The 16,169-nt window shown below is 38.3% G+C and overlaps 1 protein-coding gene and 1 long non-coding RNA gene across 3 annotated transcripts; one reads left to right on the forward strand and one right to left on the reverse strand.

The window, feature by feature from the left end:
- Positions 1–5,049: 5,049 nt before the first annotated feature.
- On the forward strand, positions 5,050–11,406 carry LOC108960784. 2 transcript variants are annotated; one of them, XR_005552985.1, is made up of 3 exons: positions 5,050–5,336; positions 10,298–10,579; positions 11,149–11,406. It is a non-coding gene; the product is annotated as an uncharacterized LOC108960784 (long non-coding RNA). The 2 variants fall into 2 exon arrangements; XR_001988805.2 differs by having other exon boundaries at positions 10,325–10,579.
- Positions 11,407–12,043: 637 nt separating this feature from the next.
- Positions 12,044–14,510, reverse strand: LOC120295974 (classical arabinogalactan protein 9-like). The gene is made up of 3 exons (XM_039317608.1): positions 14,380–14,510; positions 13,698–14,286; positions 12,044–12,127 (listed from the first exon to the last, which is right to left on the reverse strand). Exons 1-3 carry the CDS (start codon positions 14,508–14,510, stop codon positions 12,044–12,046), a joined length of 804 nt encoding a protein of 267 aa, XP_039173542.1.
- Between the last annotated feature and the right edge of the window lie 1,659 nt (positions 14,511–16,169).

A 16,169-nucleotide genomic window follows, 5' to 3' on the forward strand; every position in this document is an offset into this window, starting at 1 on the left:
CATAGAGGAACACTATTATTCGGTGAGGATGGATGCATGGGTACATCGGATGTGGAGTGCACCCTATGCACCCCCACAATAAAGCAAAGAGAGAATTCACACCCAATGCACTCCATAATAAAAAGTGGAGGAGAGAAATGTGAAATTTGTATATAAAGAATAATGCATCAGTCTATCAAAATGACTATAAAAGGTAACGTATATCAATCAAGATATATACAATTAAATTGAGATATGCAAGTAATTTTGAGAGATAAATATAATTAACAAAATTATAGAACAAAATTCATAATTATTTTCAACACGAGATTCAAACCCAACAAAACTCAAGGTAATTATTCAATTAGTTTTAAATCTATCATACACATATAAATTTAATTATAAATTTATCAACTTTGTCAATTTTATCTAGATCTTATCTGTTTCGGCCAATGGGCCGATTTTCATTGGAGACCGCCTATTTTCCACGCGTGGATTGGGAATGTTTACTTGTACGGTCTCTTGGAGCGGTTCATCTTTCGATGAAAAGCAATTGCCGTAACGGGCCAAGAACGAATATCAAGAACTGTTCACTCCAACTACTTTTTACTGCTCAACGGCTTTAACTGCCTCGGGGACCGATCGTTTTTCTGCTGTCATTTTCATTCCAGGTTGCGTTTGGACGATGGTAAACCGACAGCCTCGGCACCGGCCACTGAGCACCGCATGGGTCCGGTCCAATCCAGCTGGATCTGCACGTAACGTTAAGTACATGGTAAATTATATCAATTTACTTCTCAGGACAGGACATTAGAACATCAATTAGTCCGCATAATTAGTTTCTTCGGTTTTATTCACTTTCAATTTCTCCTCATATCTTCGTCGTTTCTGATACATCGATTTTCTCATTATTCGCAATCAGTGCTTCAAAAATCGAAGTGGGAGTCTGTTGATGAGCGAGCATTTGCTAAGCAACCGTATTAAAAAAGAAAAAAAAATGTTGCCATATTTAATGTGTCAAATGTCCTCTGAGATTTTTTTTTAATTGAATGTTTTCTCAAATTTCCCAAAAAAAGGTTGACCTTATAGTCGGACAATGATTCTCTACTTTTCATAAGACAAAAAAGATGCATGAAGTGAACTTCTATTTCGAGATAGAATTTTTTGACCCTCGATTTTCCCGTCAAAGCAAGCTCACAAATTTGCTCGATATCATCGATTTGGAACACTGACCCGATTCTTGAAGCTCCACTCTTTCCAAATGAATTCTTAATTCATAAGATTAAAAAATGAAGCGTCTTAAACAAGAGAAGCTATGTTATCCAGACATTAATAACACATCAACTATGCATGTCGACATCCATATCAATTAATACAAAAGGAAAACCTTGACTTTGTATAATTTCAAGCATTTTCTCAAGATTCACCTATTAAACAAGTGTCTCGAAAATATTCATAAACAAGGTTCATATCGAAGAATGGGTGCAAACTCTCTAAGCAGACCCTCCAATGACAATGGGCAGAAATCAAGGGCCGGCAATGGCAGGGGAATGGGGTGCGAATCCCGGATGGAGAAGGTAAAGTGGCCCCGGCACCAACCTAAGAAGGGGAGACACTTTGAGTTTCAGTCCTTTTTCATCTTTTCAACTCTTAAAGGGGAGGGATTTGACCTAATCTCTCCCTTCCCTCCCAAGTTGATTTCCTTTTTATTTCCGTCTTATTTCTTTCCTGATTCTCCTAATCTAGTTTTAGATTCGGAAGTTTTGCTCTCTAATCTAATTCCAGATCTAGAAGTTTTAATGAATAAATGTTCCGCCTCTAATTTCAATGGTATTCAGAGCAATTTCATTGTCAAATCTACGCTTGTTCAATGCATCTTTGTTAAAAACCTTGGCGACCTATTAAAAGACTCTCATAGGTGTCAATGTCAAGCTTGTTCAACGTGTTTTTGTTGTTTTCCAATGGTGATCGTATTGGGGACATTGAATCTAAGTACCCACCATCGAAAGGCAAAACCATAATTACATATGGAGATCTCAACATGTGCCCATCATTATTGATGATATGTGATTCGGTGATATCGGCTATGGATCATTTTGCTTGAATGTAGTCACTAATCTATTTTTGAAGAACAAGTGTGTGATTATCTCTATCATTCATGTTTTGATGATGTATTTTGATTTTTTCTTTTTTGAGCTTTACGGGCTATTCTTGTTATGGTGATTTTTGAGATTTCCTATGAAAACTATCATGTAGCATTTTGGTAACGAATGAAATTTCTTTCGCCAAAGAAAAAGGAGGGAGGGGCATTGTACTGGGGTATTGTTTGATATTTTCTTTGGAAATTTTCACTTTTTTTACGACATGACACCTCATCAGGTCATGGTAATGTTGCATATGCAAAAATTATTAAGGTAAGCCGTGTTGAATTCCCGATGTGTCACATTAGTAAAATTGCATGAGCGATTTTAAAAGGGCTGGATTATATTAATTTTATAATTTTTAAGACAGAATTAAACGTTAGTTCGGACGTACAAAACATGGGTGCAATTTTACCTCTCAAAAACTTGTACTGCTTGAATCACGCGATCCAAGTAGTCGTCGGCTAAGGGGAGCTTCCACAGCTCTTGTCCAAGTAATTGTTTGCTGATAAACACGGAGATAGATGTAAAAAGTAATCTATAAAATTATTGAGTAAATTTTCTGCAGGTATGCATTTCACAATGGGCGAACAACTCCCGTTCAAGCCCTTCAGGAACAGCCTTTTAGCAGAAAATCACTCGCCCTTTAGTTCAGAGTCTAGAGATACTCAGAGATGCCAAGATGGAAGCGTTTCTAACCTACCCAAGCTGCATTTCTTGGAGGATCCTACCACGCTGGAGAAGAAGAGGAGTTTAGAAAGCCATAATGTGGAATGAAAGTCTATTGCATCGTGGTATAAAAAAAAAAAAATTCTCTCATCAACCAGGAGAACTGAGTTAACTTGTGGTTGAGGACAATGCCATAAGGCGCATCAATTCAATTGTGGGCATTGAACCCACCCTCATTCACTCTAGGCACGGGAGATTATTATACCTGCCTACCCAGTAGTAACTAGAATCAAAGTTCTGACGTGGTGTCTACCTTCACCACCGTGACGCCTGACGTGGTGTCTACCTTCACTACCATGACGCCTCTTAATTCCCTGTTTATCTTCATCTTTCCGATATAGAGAGAATATGAGGATAGCGTGGGATCTCTCACCCCAGGGCCGTTCTCCCGCCCGTTTCCCCTATGAGCCTTTTAAGGACTTGCTCAGGTCCAATCTATAAAATTACTTTATAAATGTAAATAAATGTGGAATGAAAGTCTATTGCATCGTGGTATAAAAAGAAAAAAAGAAAAAATTCTGTCTTAAGTTCCAAGCACTACTCATGTTCTGTCCAGAATTCGTGCCTGCGAGCAAAATATCCTCGGTCATTCATGTTGTTCTGAAGAACACAGAACTTCAATATGGACTGAAGAGTTAGCTGTTTGTCGCTGTGAATTGGGGTACAAGTACGAAGATTGAACGAAGAAGAGATGCTCGATCTATGTCATAACTCTATCGAATCTTCTTTGGTCTTTAGTTTTCATGAAATCTCTTTCGTTTTCGATGTCTTTCGGATCCTTCTTCAGTTTCGGTTTGAGTAGTGTTCCGTTTGTGATGCGTCATGTAAATTTGACTTTTGTGTTTCATCTACTGGTCTCGTTTTTTTTTTTTTTGTCAGTACTACTGGTCTCGTTTAAGAGTCTAAAAACATTGCATGAATATATATGGTTTCAATCCTACATTTGCATTCATCTCTATCTGCATTTTGTACGACTTTAATTTCCTCCAGCGATTTACGTCTCTTGATACTTTGATTTTCCACGTCCTATACCTTTTCATACACTTCCGTTTTTTCACTCTAGAGCCGGGATGCCTTCGAACCTGAATAAAATCTGTGGAAGGAACCCGAGTTTAAATTTTTTGAACAACAAAAATTTGTGTTTAAATAAGATTTCATGCGTTTTATGGGAGGTTTTTCAAAACAAAACCGAACAATCTAGGCTATTGTAGGATCCGCAGGATGTCAAGCATCTTATTGTCAAATCACAACTATCCATAATGGGCCGAGTCTAACTTGCCACAAGGTAGATTAAAGGTACATTTGGTTGGACTTTTGGGAAAATTATTTAGAGAAATGCAAAGAGTTTTAAGTTAAATGGATTTTTCAAAAGGCAAATTATGTTTGGTAAATTGTAATCTAAAAGTCTATTGTAAAGTACTTTTGAGCAAACTAGTGTTTGGAAGATTTATATTTACAAAGGACTTTTATTATTAAAAAAAATAAAATAAATAGTTTCTCGGTGAAGGATAGTGGTTGTTGGCCATCCAAATCGTTGGTGGCAGCCATCGTTTGAGGTTGCTAGATCTCGGGTGGCCCCTGGAGACCACCAGTAAGGGCTGCCTAGGGTTGAGCGATCACCGGCAAGGGTTGCGCAACCCTCGGCAAGGGTCATGCGACTTAGGTGGCCCTTGTTGAGGCTGCACGACCTAAGCGTGGCCCTCATTGAGGCTGCGTGACCTTAGGCGAGAGTCTCACTTGGGTTGCGCGACCCCAAGCGCAGGCTCAGCGAGGGCCACCTAGGGTCACGCCACCTCGTTGAGTGGTTTCGCGACGGTTGATACCTAAATTTTACTATCTTATTTAGGACTTAATCACATACAAAATTGAGAATTAGTCGCTAAAAAAATCATTAAAAGGTATTGTGTTTTCATTATTGCACCACACATTGAATGGTCTTTTCTTAATTTCTTCCAAAAAATTTGTCATAAAAAAGAAAAAGATTAAAAAATTATCAAAAGAAATTAATTACAAAAAAAAGAGAAAAGAAAAGAAAAAAAAAGGAAAATGGGAAAGATGAGACCGGGCCGGGGGCAGGTCAGCCCGGCCACTCTCTCTTTCCTTTTTCTTCCTCTTCGCCTGGGCCGGTCCACCTTTCTTTTATTTTGCCCATGATGAGCCCGGCCTTCTTTCCCCCTCTCTCTCTTTGTCCTTTACGCATTCTGCAGAAAGGCGGCGGGCGTACGCGAGCAAGAGGAAGGACAGGGTTAGAAGGGGCAGGCATGAGCCTCGCACCGGAGTTGGTGGTCGGGAGGCAGACCGGCAGCAACAGCTGGCTTGGCAGAAGGCCATGCGCGTCGATGCTTAAAAAGCGAGAGAGGAGCAAGTGAAGGACAGAGAGTTGGAGAGAGCTTGAGAGAGTAGAGGGCGAGCCAAAGGGAGAGAGTGAGACTCAGAGAGCGTTTCGCCGTCGCATGAAGTACGCCCGTTGCTCGCCACCCGAACCAGGTAGGCTTCCCTAAGCCATGAGCTTCTTTTCGAGGTCTCGGGCGCGAGCTCCGGCCTCACCGGTCCTCCATGAAAGCTCGTAGATGTCCTAGTGCATGTGGATAGACATCTAGGCTCGTGTTCGAGTCCATACCAGTCCGAAGATCCTTCGTTTCTGTTGTGTATGCTAACCGGTTGTTGAAATGCCTGAAAGAGATTTGAGCCCGTGAGTATGTCATGATACTTGCTGTGTTCATATCTGTTCGAGTGTGATTAATATGTCCCTTAGCGGATCTTGAGTGTGTCGCTCGTGCATGTCGTGTTGATGTTTTCTGCTCCAACCGAGCCTAGGTCCTCCTTCTAGCTGATGCACCACATATGCTTGACAAAATGTCTCAAAGAGAACCGAGAAACAACCTGAGTTCAAACTCGTTCTGATTTGTGCTTGGTCATATATATGCGGGACCGTGCCCCTTTTTTTATGTTTTCGTTATGATTTCATGCGATTCTCGTGGAGTAATTATGTATGTTTAAGCCGGGTGATGTCCGCATCCGAAATTGGTTCAGCCGTTGCCGGAGTTAGATGGCCGGCGGTGATTTGCGCCGGTCAGGGTGATTTGGTGTTGGAAGGGATGCTGGGTGCTTCGGTTGTTGTTATTGTTTGAATGAGTTTTGGTAAAGAAACAAATTTCGTGAAGAGTGTCGCGTGGAAGGAGAAGACAGCCTTCGGGAGGGTTGAAGGCGTGCAGGGGGAAGGGACGAAGTAAAGAAAATAAATAAATAAAGAATTAAAAAAGCAAAAAAGCAAAACAAAAAAAGGTTATAAAAAATAGAAAACCATAACATGCAAGTGTTGGCTTTGGGAAGGATCAACGAGCAGAGTGTGCAGGGAAAAGGACGAAGTGAGGAAAAGACGAAAAAGGGAATTACAAAGATCATTTAAAAAAAAAATTAAAATATTACAAAAAAATAGATTTAAAAATTAATTAAACAAATTTAAAAAAAAGGCTTTCCTTTTTTAATCCACATGGGCTCGGATTGGATCGGTCCCACCCGGTCGAACCCTTTTTCGAATAAAATAATATTAAATATTAAAAATATATTAAAAATTTAAAAAAAAATTAAAAAATTTCGAAAATAGGAAAAATCAAAATATTTTCCAAAAATTTAACAACTTTCAAAGAACATTAAAAAATTTCAAAAAATTTCAGAAAATATTGAAAATTCGAGTTTTTTTAAAATTAATTAAAACAAGAAAATTAAGGAAAATTCAAAATTTCTCAGAAAATTCCAAAATTCAGAAAAGTCTAAAAAATTTAGTAGTAATTAGAAAGACACCAAAAAAACAATCAAAAATCAAAAGGTTTTGGAAAATTCAAAAATTCAATTTTTCCAAAAAAATTCAATAATTTTTTTTAAAAATATTAATTAAAAAATATTTAAAAATGTTTAAATTAATCTCTTAGTTCATTTTCTTCTAAAAAATGGAAGTCTTTCAATTTAGATTCCTACTCAAGAGGTTTTAGTTGTCCTTAAAGACGACTATCCTCGATTGTGCAATTTTGGTATGTTGATTTTGGCTTCCCTTTAATCTAGTTAGGATTAGTATTTATCTTTTCTTTGATGTTAAATTTTTGCTCTTCCATACAATTTATTTAATCACTTGGTTTGATAACTCTATAAAAATAGAGTTATTTTACCTATTTTAGGCAACAAATAATGCAATATCTATGAAAAAATATTTGGATTTTCTTCTAACTATTTGAATTTTCTTTATTTATGCAGAATAATGAGATATTGAGAAGATAAGGAAAATAATGGCAAAAATCAGGAATTCAAAAAAAAAAAAAAAAAAAACAATGGAAGATGGACATCAAATTAGGGAATGCTTGATTTTATTCTATAATGTTATCTGCAAGTATTGGGAGATAGATATCAAATCAAAATCCTTTGATTTACTCTTTAACTTTGTGCGTAATTTCTTGGAGATAAGCATCTTGGATATATCCTATGAATAGGAGAACATTGAGGGAGAGAGAAGTTAGGTTTTCGTTAGATCGTTTTTCATTATTTTTAGAGTTTTTTTTAAGTATTTTGAAGAGAATACCAAAGTGCTGACAGAATTCTTGTTCTTTGATTCAAGATGTTGGATTTGATTTATATTTTTATTTCTTCATTTGTTATGTTCTAATTTTCTTTTGTTAAGGCTACAATGTAGCTTAACCATGATGATGTGAATTTCATGATTTTTATGTTTTACAATTGATTTCATTCATGTGAGTTATATATTATTGTGCATAATGCTTTTGAGTGACTGGCCACCACTTAAATGATCTGATGTTGATATTTGAGACTGATAAGTGATAATATGCAATTGCTCATTATAATATATAACCATGAATTAAACTTGGATAGAGATATATCGCGTTATTTGTATAACTTTCGGTGATCCAAAAGACTCATTGTAAGCGGGAATATTCATAATTTTTAATGCACTTATATTTATTTTAATTCACATAGAGATATAATGGATTAATAAACCAAGTAGATTTGTTATACCTAGAGATAGAATAGTAATAGATTAGGAAATTCCGTTATCACATGTTTGATAGTCCTTGTACCCACAACAATCTGAAATTCATATCTAGTGGTTATGGTGAAATCGGATGCTCTAACATATTTATCTGATTGATTTACTACATTTAGTCTCCAAATTTTGTTTTTAATTTATTCTCAATTATATTTTGATCTGTTAGATAAATTTTAATCTATTTTAGTATTTAATTAGTTTATTAATCATCGATCTCCGTGGGACGATACTCTTTCTTATCATTATATTACTTGATCGACACGTTCACTTACATTTAGAATTTCTAAACTAATTAAATACTAAAAAAGATTAAACTAATTAAATACTTGATCGTCCCACGGAGATCGATGATAATTAAACTAAAGATTAATTCTAAAATTTATCTAACAGATCAAAATATAATTGAGAATAAATTAAAAACAAATTTTGGAGACTAAATGCAGTAAATCAATTGGATAAATATGTTAGAGTATCCGATTTCACCATAACCACTAGATATTAATTTCATATTGTTGTGGGTACAAGGACGATATCAAATATGTGATAACAGAATTTCTTATTCTATTTACTATCATATTCCTATTCAATTTATTAATCAACTATATCTCTATGTGAATTAAAATAAACATAAGTGTATTAAAAATTATGAATATTCTCGGCTTACAATGAGTCTTTTGGATCGCTTTATCATCGAAAGCTACACAAATAATACGGTATATCTCTATTCACGTTTAATTCATGGTTATATATTATAATGAGCAATTGTATATTATTACTTCTCAGTCTCAAACATGTACATCAGATCATTCAAGTGGCGGCTAATCACTCAAAAACATTATGCACAATAATATATAACTCACATGAATGAAATTAATTGCAAAATATAAAAATTCATGAAGTTCACATCATCATTAGGCTACATTATAGCCTTAACAAAAGAAAATTAGAACATAGTAGAATAAATAAAAAAATAAATTAAACACAGCATCTTGAATTAAAGAACAAGAATTCTGTCACTACTTTTATCTTCTCTTCAAAATATTTGAAAAACACTCAGAATAATGAAAATCGATCTAACAAAAACTTAACTCTCTGCCTCTCAATGTTCTTTTATTCATAGGACATATCCAAGATTCTTATCTCCAAGTAATTGCGCACAAAATCAGGGAGTAAATAAGAGGATTTTGATTTGATATCTATCTCTCAACACTTACAAATAATATTAGGGAATAAAATCAATGATTCCCTAATTTGATATTTATCTTCCATTGCCTTTTTTGATTTGAATTCCTGATTTTTGCGATTTTTTCCTTATTTTCTCCATATCTCATTATTCTGCATAAATAAGGAAAATTCGAAATAATCAGAAGGAAATCCAAATATTTTCTCATAGATATTGCATTAATTGTTGTCTAAAATAGGTAAAATAACTCTATTTTTATAGAGTTATCACCTTGGTTACTAATTATTATTTTAATGATTGTGCACTTGTATGATCGTTAGTGGATAGGTATAAAATCAATCTAGGTTGCCTGACAAAAACATCATTTAAAAAAGAATAAACAAGATTAGGTACTAAAATAGTACTAATTGATTAATTAGTGTAATCAAGTTCTTGAATCTAGATTCTCTGATTGCGTAGGAAGTAAGGTATACTCTCACGCCTCACTTGGTTTAGGTGAGTGGCGACTTCTTATTATAAAATTCTTATAAATCCTCTAATGTCGCGCGAGATATGGGTTCAAGAGAACCTGTGCCTAATCATGGGTCGTAGGCCCGATCTTTAGACAATACCCATAAACCTATTCCCTCCCCTTGAGGGGTAGGTCGCGATAGCGACCCTCGCTTAAGGTTGTGTGGCCTCGATGAGGGCCACTTGGGGTCACGCGACCTCGTCGGGGAGTTGCGTGACCTTCGCTTGAGGTCGCATGGCCCCGGCAAGGTCACAACAACCCAAATCACATGGCCCCTCGCGAAGGTCACCGCGACCCCCAGCGATGGTCGCTTGGGTCACTATGACTATCACTAGCCTTCCTATAGCTTGTTGCTGACCCCTCGTAGCCCTATGCAACCCCGACGGCCGCCTTCAACGAAGAAGATGAATAGTGAACGAAGAAGATGAACGGTCAATATTTGCATGCTAAGAGAGCTAAAAGCCCAAGGCACCCCAAAATTAGCCTTGGGCTTTCAGCTTACATAATGCTAACTTTCCCCTAAGGGAGTTTGTAAAATTTATCTCAAACACTCAATATTTGCCCAAAAGGGCTTTGGGTGTCCAAGGCCTATTCCCAAAGGCAGCCAAAAAAGGGGCAATTTCCTAATCTTGACAATTTTTTTTGGCACAAATTGACATGATTTGATATGTTTATATGCTTATATCGATCAAACTCAGACTCGCAACAAGTCGATTTTTTGTAAGATCAATGAAGAAGGGAGAAGTCAGCTGATTTTTCCAACGAACCAGAAGCGAGGCCGGTTCATCAACTAAAGGTCCAATTCAGTTCAGGAAGAAGAATGAGATGGAGTATCCGGAAAAGTGGGCGAAAAGGGAGTCCGAATTCAGTGATCCGGACCCGAACAACCGTGCCTCCGCTAGCGGTTTTACCCTCATTTTGGAGAAAGAATGCCCAATGATGCAACTTCTCCAAAATTTGGAAAGTCGCCGGCTATCAAAGTAAGTATAAATTTTCCAAAATAAACCCACTTGAGGTGGGAGAATTTTTTGCACACATTGGCCATCACACTACCATTACATTCTCTAAAGCAATTTTGAATTGAGTATCAAAAGGTCCGTGAAAGTTTATTAGGGGTGTCAATAGTTCGGTTGGATTTTAAGAAATTTGAATCAAACCGATAGTGTGAGCAGTTGAACGAAATCGAATTGTGCTCCAAACTAAGTATGAACTAATATGAAAACCCGATTCGGATAGGTTTGGATTGTATTAGTTTTTGGTTTTCCTTCGTGCCCCGAAATGAGCATGAACCGAACTAAGAAGAGAGACTTTTAAGTTGAGGCTTCAGTTTTGTTGAGATTTTGGTTGCGGTTCGGCTTTGTTAACCGAACCAAATCGAAATAATCCAAACCAGAAAAAGAAGCACATTTATTTTGTCAATTATTTCAACTGAACCAAACTTGCACGAAATATTGATTAAGTTTGGCTTGATTTCAATTCCGTTTTCCGATTGGATTCTGACACCCCATAAAGTTCACCTCGAGGGCACTTGCTTGTTTGTGGTACGCAGAGTGCACGGAGCTAGGAGTCGTTTGAACGAGGAATCCGTGCGAGAGAGGTCGAGTGGTGGCCCAATCCAAATAAGCAAGTACAGAAATATTGATGGCAAAAAGGGTTAGTCATATGAGGTCCTATCTCCTCTAAAGTTCACACAATTGGATGTTGTATTTTTCATTTAAAAGTTATTGTTCTTTAATCGACTGAACATCGCGCGCGGGCTATAAAGCTAGTTATATAAAAAAGTTTAACATTTATGAAAGTTCGAGCATGGAACGCGAAAAAATGCTAATTCTTTTGTTCTTTTCTCTATAGTTAAGTGCAAGGAATCCCATTTGTGATCATCTTACACACACCCTTATATGTCAAAGATCTTTTCTTTTTTTTGTTTGGTGAAAAGGTAAGTATGTCAAAGATCTTTTGATGCTTATGAAGATTGTAAAAAATATATATAATTTAAAATTTATTTAGATTTATTGAATATTTTGTGCATCTCGTAAGTGGTCGGAATCAAGTTTAGGTTCATAATATGTGACATTTTAATTAGTTTTTATGCCTATAAAGATATAGATAGGTTACAGTTGCAGCATTGAACTTAAATTGAGCTCACCAGAGACTTTTGAACTATACGATTTATAACGCAAGGCTGAAACATGGAAAAAGAAGAGAGAGAGAGAGAGGTTTTGCTAGTTTAACAAACACATGCAAATAACAGATCTCCTCAACAACAGGAACCTCCCCTCCTCAAAAATCTCTCCCAAAGAATCCAACTCAAATGTGTGGGAAAAAAAAAATACAAAAAGAGCTGAAAATACATGCAGTAGTCCCATCAAAGATAGTGGTGAAATAACATAGTATGGAGACAGGAGTAAATAGAACTAAATCATGAAGCTGTATATCATAATGCTCTAGAGTAGCAACCCCATGAGAGCCCAGCCCAAAGCCAAGCTGCCCACCATGTTCTGGACCGACAAGATCTTCTCTGCCCCACTCTGCATAGAAGAGGAAGAAACTCAGCGTTTATAACAAGATAATGACCCAAGAAAATGAAGCCCGGTTAGATCTAAATCAGGTTGTTTAGGGGCACTGAAGGATTTGACAGATGAGTTCTTGATTTAGCCCAGTAACCTTTTCATGTCAACATCTTCCCAGAATTTATGGAAAGTAGATTCCCTCAGCAACTGTACTGGATCAATCAAGATCATGATTGCTCTACCTATTGTCGCCGGGCGAAAACACGACAGCTGAACAAGATTTTCGGATACTTAACATACGCAATGGTGTAGTTGGTTGGTCATAATTTGTCGACAATTACCAGTACCTAACGCCACGAGGTCTAATCGTGAAACCCCATCTTGTGAAATCATTAACAGACAGGAATTATAGCAGGAACAAAGAAAGGGCTTGCAGCATTTTTTGCAGCAAGTGAAAAAGAAGAGGGCTTTGCAGTCAGGAGTGCAATAAGATCACGCAGCTCTAAACAATGAACACTCCTGAACAAATGCTGGCAACTGAGGACAGAACTTGAGTATTTCAAAGGAATGTCATTCTTTCAGACTAAGCTAAAGATGGAGACGCCGCGACATCATCTTCGAAAAAGATCTTATGGATCATAAAGATCTCATCGAGAAAGAACTGCCACCTAACTACCCCACCAGTTCAAATTCTAATTTTGTGACGAGATCATAAAGATCTCGTCGAGAAAGAAATTAGCTAATTCATCCAATTGAAAAACCCAAGTTTTAAGGGACTTTCAGCCTAGACTTCCATCTCTATTTTCTAATTCTTTTGCTTTTGCAAAATTCCAAATTTAGAAATCTTGGCTACGTCATTTCCATAGCCCAACCCCTTAGCCCTAACACAGCACACCCCCGCAAGCTAGTCAGGCCCATTAAATTTTGGTCCAGACCCACACCCAACCCAAATCCTTCACCAATCCAAGAACCACGGTATTAACTGCAGACATCAATTACAAAAGGAGGCTAGGGTTAATATCATTAAAAATTTCAAATTGATATCTTCTAGCACAATTATATAAAACTATTTTTTTTTTCATGAAAAAATCTCAAACTAATACTTCTGACCTAAATGTACTCTCATTAAGTTTCCATGATTTTTCCACATCGGATTTGTCATTATCTAACTCAGATCTATTTGCAGGGTCTGTCACTGGTATTAACACATACATTTTAACTGTTCTAAGGTATTGATCTAGATTTTAATCGTATTAACCCGAAGACCTATTTAGACTAGTAAACCCTTTTTTTTTCTCTTTATAAGTGAAACTGGAGAGCATTCAATTTGATAAAATGTCAATCCATCCCTCGGATGAGATCTATCAATCTGAATAGTGAAACTATTCATAATGGATCTAAAAGAATCTAACAATAATATTTTTTTCCCGTCTTTCTAGGCAAACTCCACTGGCTAAGTGGCTCCTGACCTAAGCAAAATCCGTCGGCCATAAGCTTACGTTCGCCGTCTTTTTAGGACGGTTTCGCAGCACAACAAGAAGAAGAGCTCGCGAACTTCACTGAACTTCGTGAGGGAAGCGGTGCGTACCTGATCACTCTGCAACGGGCTCGGAGCCCCGAGGCTCAGGCTCGGCGCGGGAGCCACCGTCGGCGGCGCCGGAGGGCTCAGCAACGAGGGCGACGGCGACGGGGACGTCGGCTTCGTCGCCGGGGCCGGTGCTGGGACGAGGGCCGGCGGGGACGCGGGGAGAGGGCGGCGGGACGGCCGGGGGCGGGGTGGCCGGGGGAGGAGTCGCCGGGGAGGAGTGGCGGGAGGAGGGGTCGCCGGGGGAGGGGTGGCGGGGGAGGAGTGGCGGGAGGAGGAGTCGCCGGCGGGGAGCGCTGACTGGGGCGGGGTGGCGGGCGGCGGGGTGGCCGGGGGCGGGGCGGACACCGGGGCGGGGTCGCGGGGGAGGGAGCGGTCGCCGGGGGCGGGGCCGTCACGGCGGGAGGGGGAGCTCGTGGGCGGGGGGTGGTGGTGGTGGGGGGCGGGGCGGCGGCGGGGGTGGTAGGCGTGGGAGGGGCGGGCGTGGTGGTGGGGGCGGTGGAGGGGCCCTGGGCGGAGGCGCCGGCGAGGGCAATGCAGATGAGCCCGAGCAGCAGCAGCGGGCGGCGGAGCTGATCCATGGCGGCGGCGGCTTTGTGGAAAGAAGCGGGGGGCCGCTCTGTCTCGTCACTGTGGGGCTAATGTGCGCACTTCTCCGGCGGCGGCGGGGCTAACGTGCGCACACAGGGACAGAGAGCAGAGCAGAGCAGAGCAGAGCAGAGGGAAGGGAGTGCACGAGGACAGAGGGGAGGAGAAGGGACAAGATAAATAGGCGCTTTGGCTCGGGGGCTGTGCAGCTAAGTTCAGTCGCTTCATCATAATAGTACAATTAAAAAATTTGCAGGTCTATAAAAATATATATATATTTTCATTTACAACAAATAAAGAAAAATATTTCATCTTGAAGTGTCGATAACGTACGTTACAAAAACAGTTAGTGAAATAGATTAATACCTTCAAAATCTCAAAATTTATATATTTATGATAAATTTACATAAAAATCCAAAACTTATGTATCTATAATAAATTTACTCTCCATTTATTTTCGTTTAATTGAATTAATATAACAAAAAATCACAAATTAGTATGCCTATGACAAACAAATGATAAAACTCCAAACCAATTTTATTTGTCAACTGTTATGTGTCTGTAACTCATCAATTTGACAATAAAATTTAATGAAAAATAACAAATGATAAATTTTTTGCAGATATAACAATTTATGATTTAATTAATTTAGAATAAATTTGTTCAAAATGTATAAATTTTGAATTTTTTTATGATATTAACTTTATATAATATTATATTTCTTGTGTATAATCTTATGAGAAGGTAAGTAACTTTAACGTCTGATTATCATTCAATGGTACCACAAAAAATCATACCAAAATACGTGGGACTTTGTAACATAAGCTAAATTATCAGAATCTTGTGCATAATCCTTATGAGAAGGTAACCAACTTTAATGTTTGATTACCATTTAAAGATGTCACAGAAAATCATACTAAAATGTGTGACTTCGTAACATAAGCTAGATTATCAAAATCTTATGGATTGTTGTGAGCATTTTCATGAAAGACTTATAGAGTGCTCAATTGGAGTCGCTGAGGAGTGAGATTGATTGAGGACTAGTGAGATTGATTGAGTTGTTAAAGATAGATAACCTCTGAAAAAGAAGTTTGAAGTTAATTTTTCTTTTAATTTCTCGACTCTCAATTAATTAAGATGGTCTAAATGGTTTTTATTAGTAAATATTTAGCGAAACTCCCGCATAATGATCTCCTATAGATATCCACGTATAGATACATTGGCTTTCCATTTCCTACATCCACCTCGATTCCGCCGCCCCTAAGTAATAGTAACGGTGACATTAGTAATAGTAATAATTACTAGAAAATAATATGAAAAAGAATTATAAATTTGTGGAGTGGGGGCCTAGAGGGAGAAAATCGGCAACAATGGTTTCTGCGATTGCACGCCAAGAATGGTGGTTATGGCGGTGGTGGAGATCTGGTTCGTACGAGGGGGGGCGCACCGGAGGGACCGGCCACCAGGCTGAGCTGTCGCGCCGCCACTGGTCAAGGTTGCCCTTGCTTCCTCTTCCTCTTATAAATTCTCTAATTGTTTTGATCTCAAGTCTCGAGGGTTTATAAAAAAATGATGCTTGTCGGAGAAGGAACTGATCGAGCTGGTGAAGGAGCTACTCAGTTTCCGAGCTGGCGGGCACGGTAATTCGGGATCGATCATTATAAGCTCATCTTATCAACATTAGATGTCAACAGCAGGAGCAATCGAAATGAATCAACTGTGCTTCCCGTGTTTTCTTATGTAAGTTTGGACGTCGCATTAGCAGCACATTATGATCACCTCAACTTTTCAATCATTATTCAAATTTAAGGTAGTTTGACGGGAAATGTTGTAGTAATTTCCGAAAATGCAAAGTATTAGGAAGAAACTTTTCTAAAAACAGAGATC

The sequence above is a fragment of the Eucalyptus grandis genome, chromosome 7 (assembly GCF_016545825.1).
Source record: "Eucalyptus grandis isolate ANBG69807.140 chromosome 7, ASM1654582v1, whole genome shotgun sequence".
In the NCBI taxonomy this organism is placed as follows: Eukaryota; Viridiplantae; Streptophyta; class Magnoliopsida; order Myrtales; family Myrtaceae; genus Eucalyptus; species Eucalyptus grandis.

Excerpts from the sequence above, each read along its gene's own strand:
- LOC120295974 (XM_039317608.1), bottom strand. The coding sequence starts at position 14,510 with ATGAAGCGACTGAACTTAGCTGCACAGCCCCCGAGCCAAAGCGCCTAT. Across the intron at positions 14,287-14,379 it reads CTGCTCTGCTCTCTGTCCCT|CCGCCGCCGCCATGGATCAG; the intron begins GTGTGCGCACGT and ends CTTTCCACAAAG. Across the intron at positions 12,128-13,697 it reads GCCCGTTGCAGAGTGATCAG|AGTGGGGCAGAGAAGATCTT; the intron begins GTACGCACCGCT and ends TCTTCTATGCAG.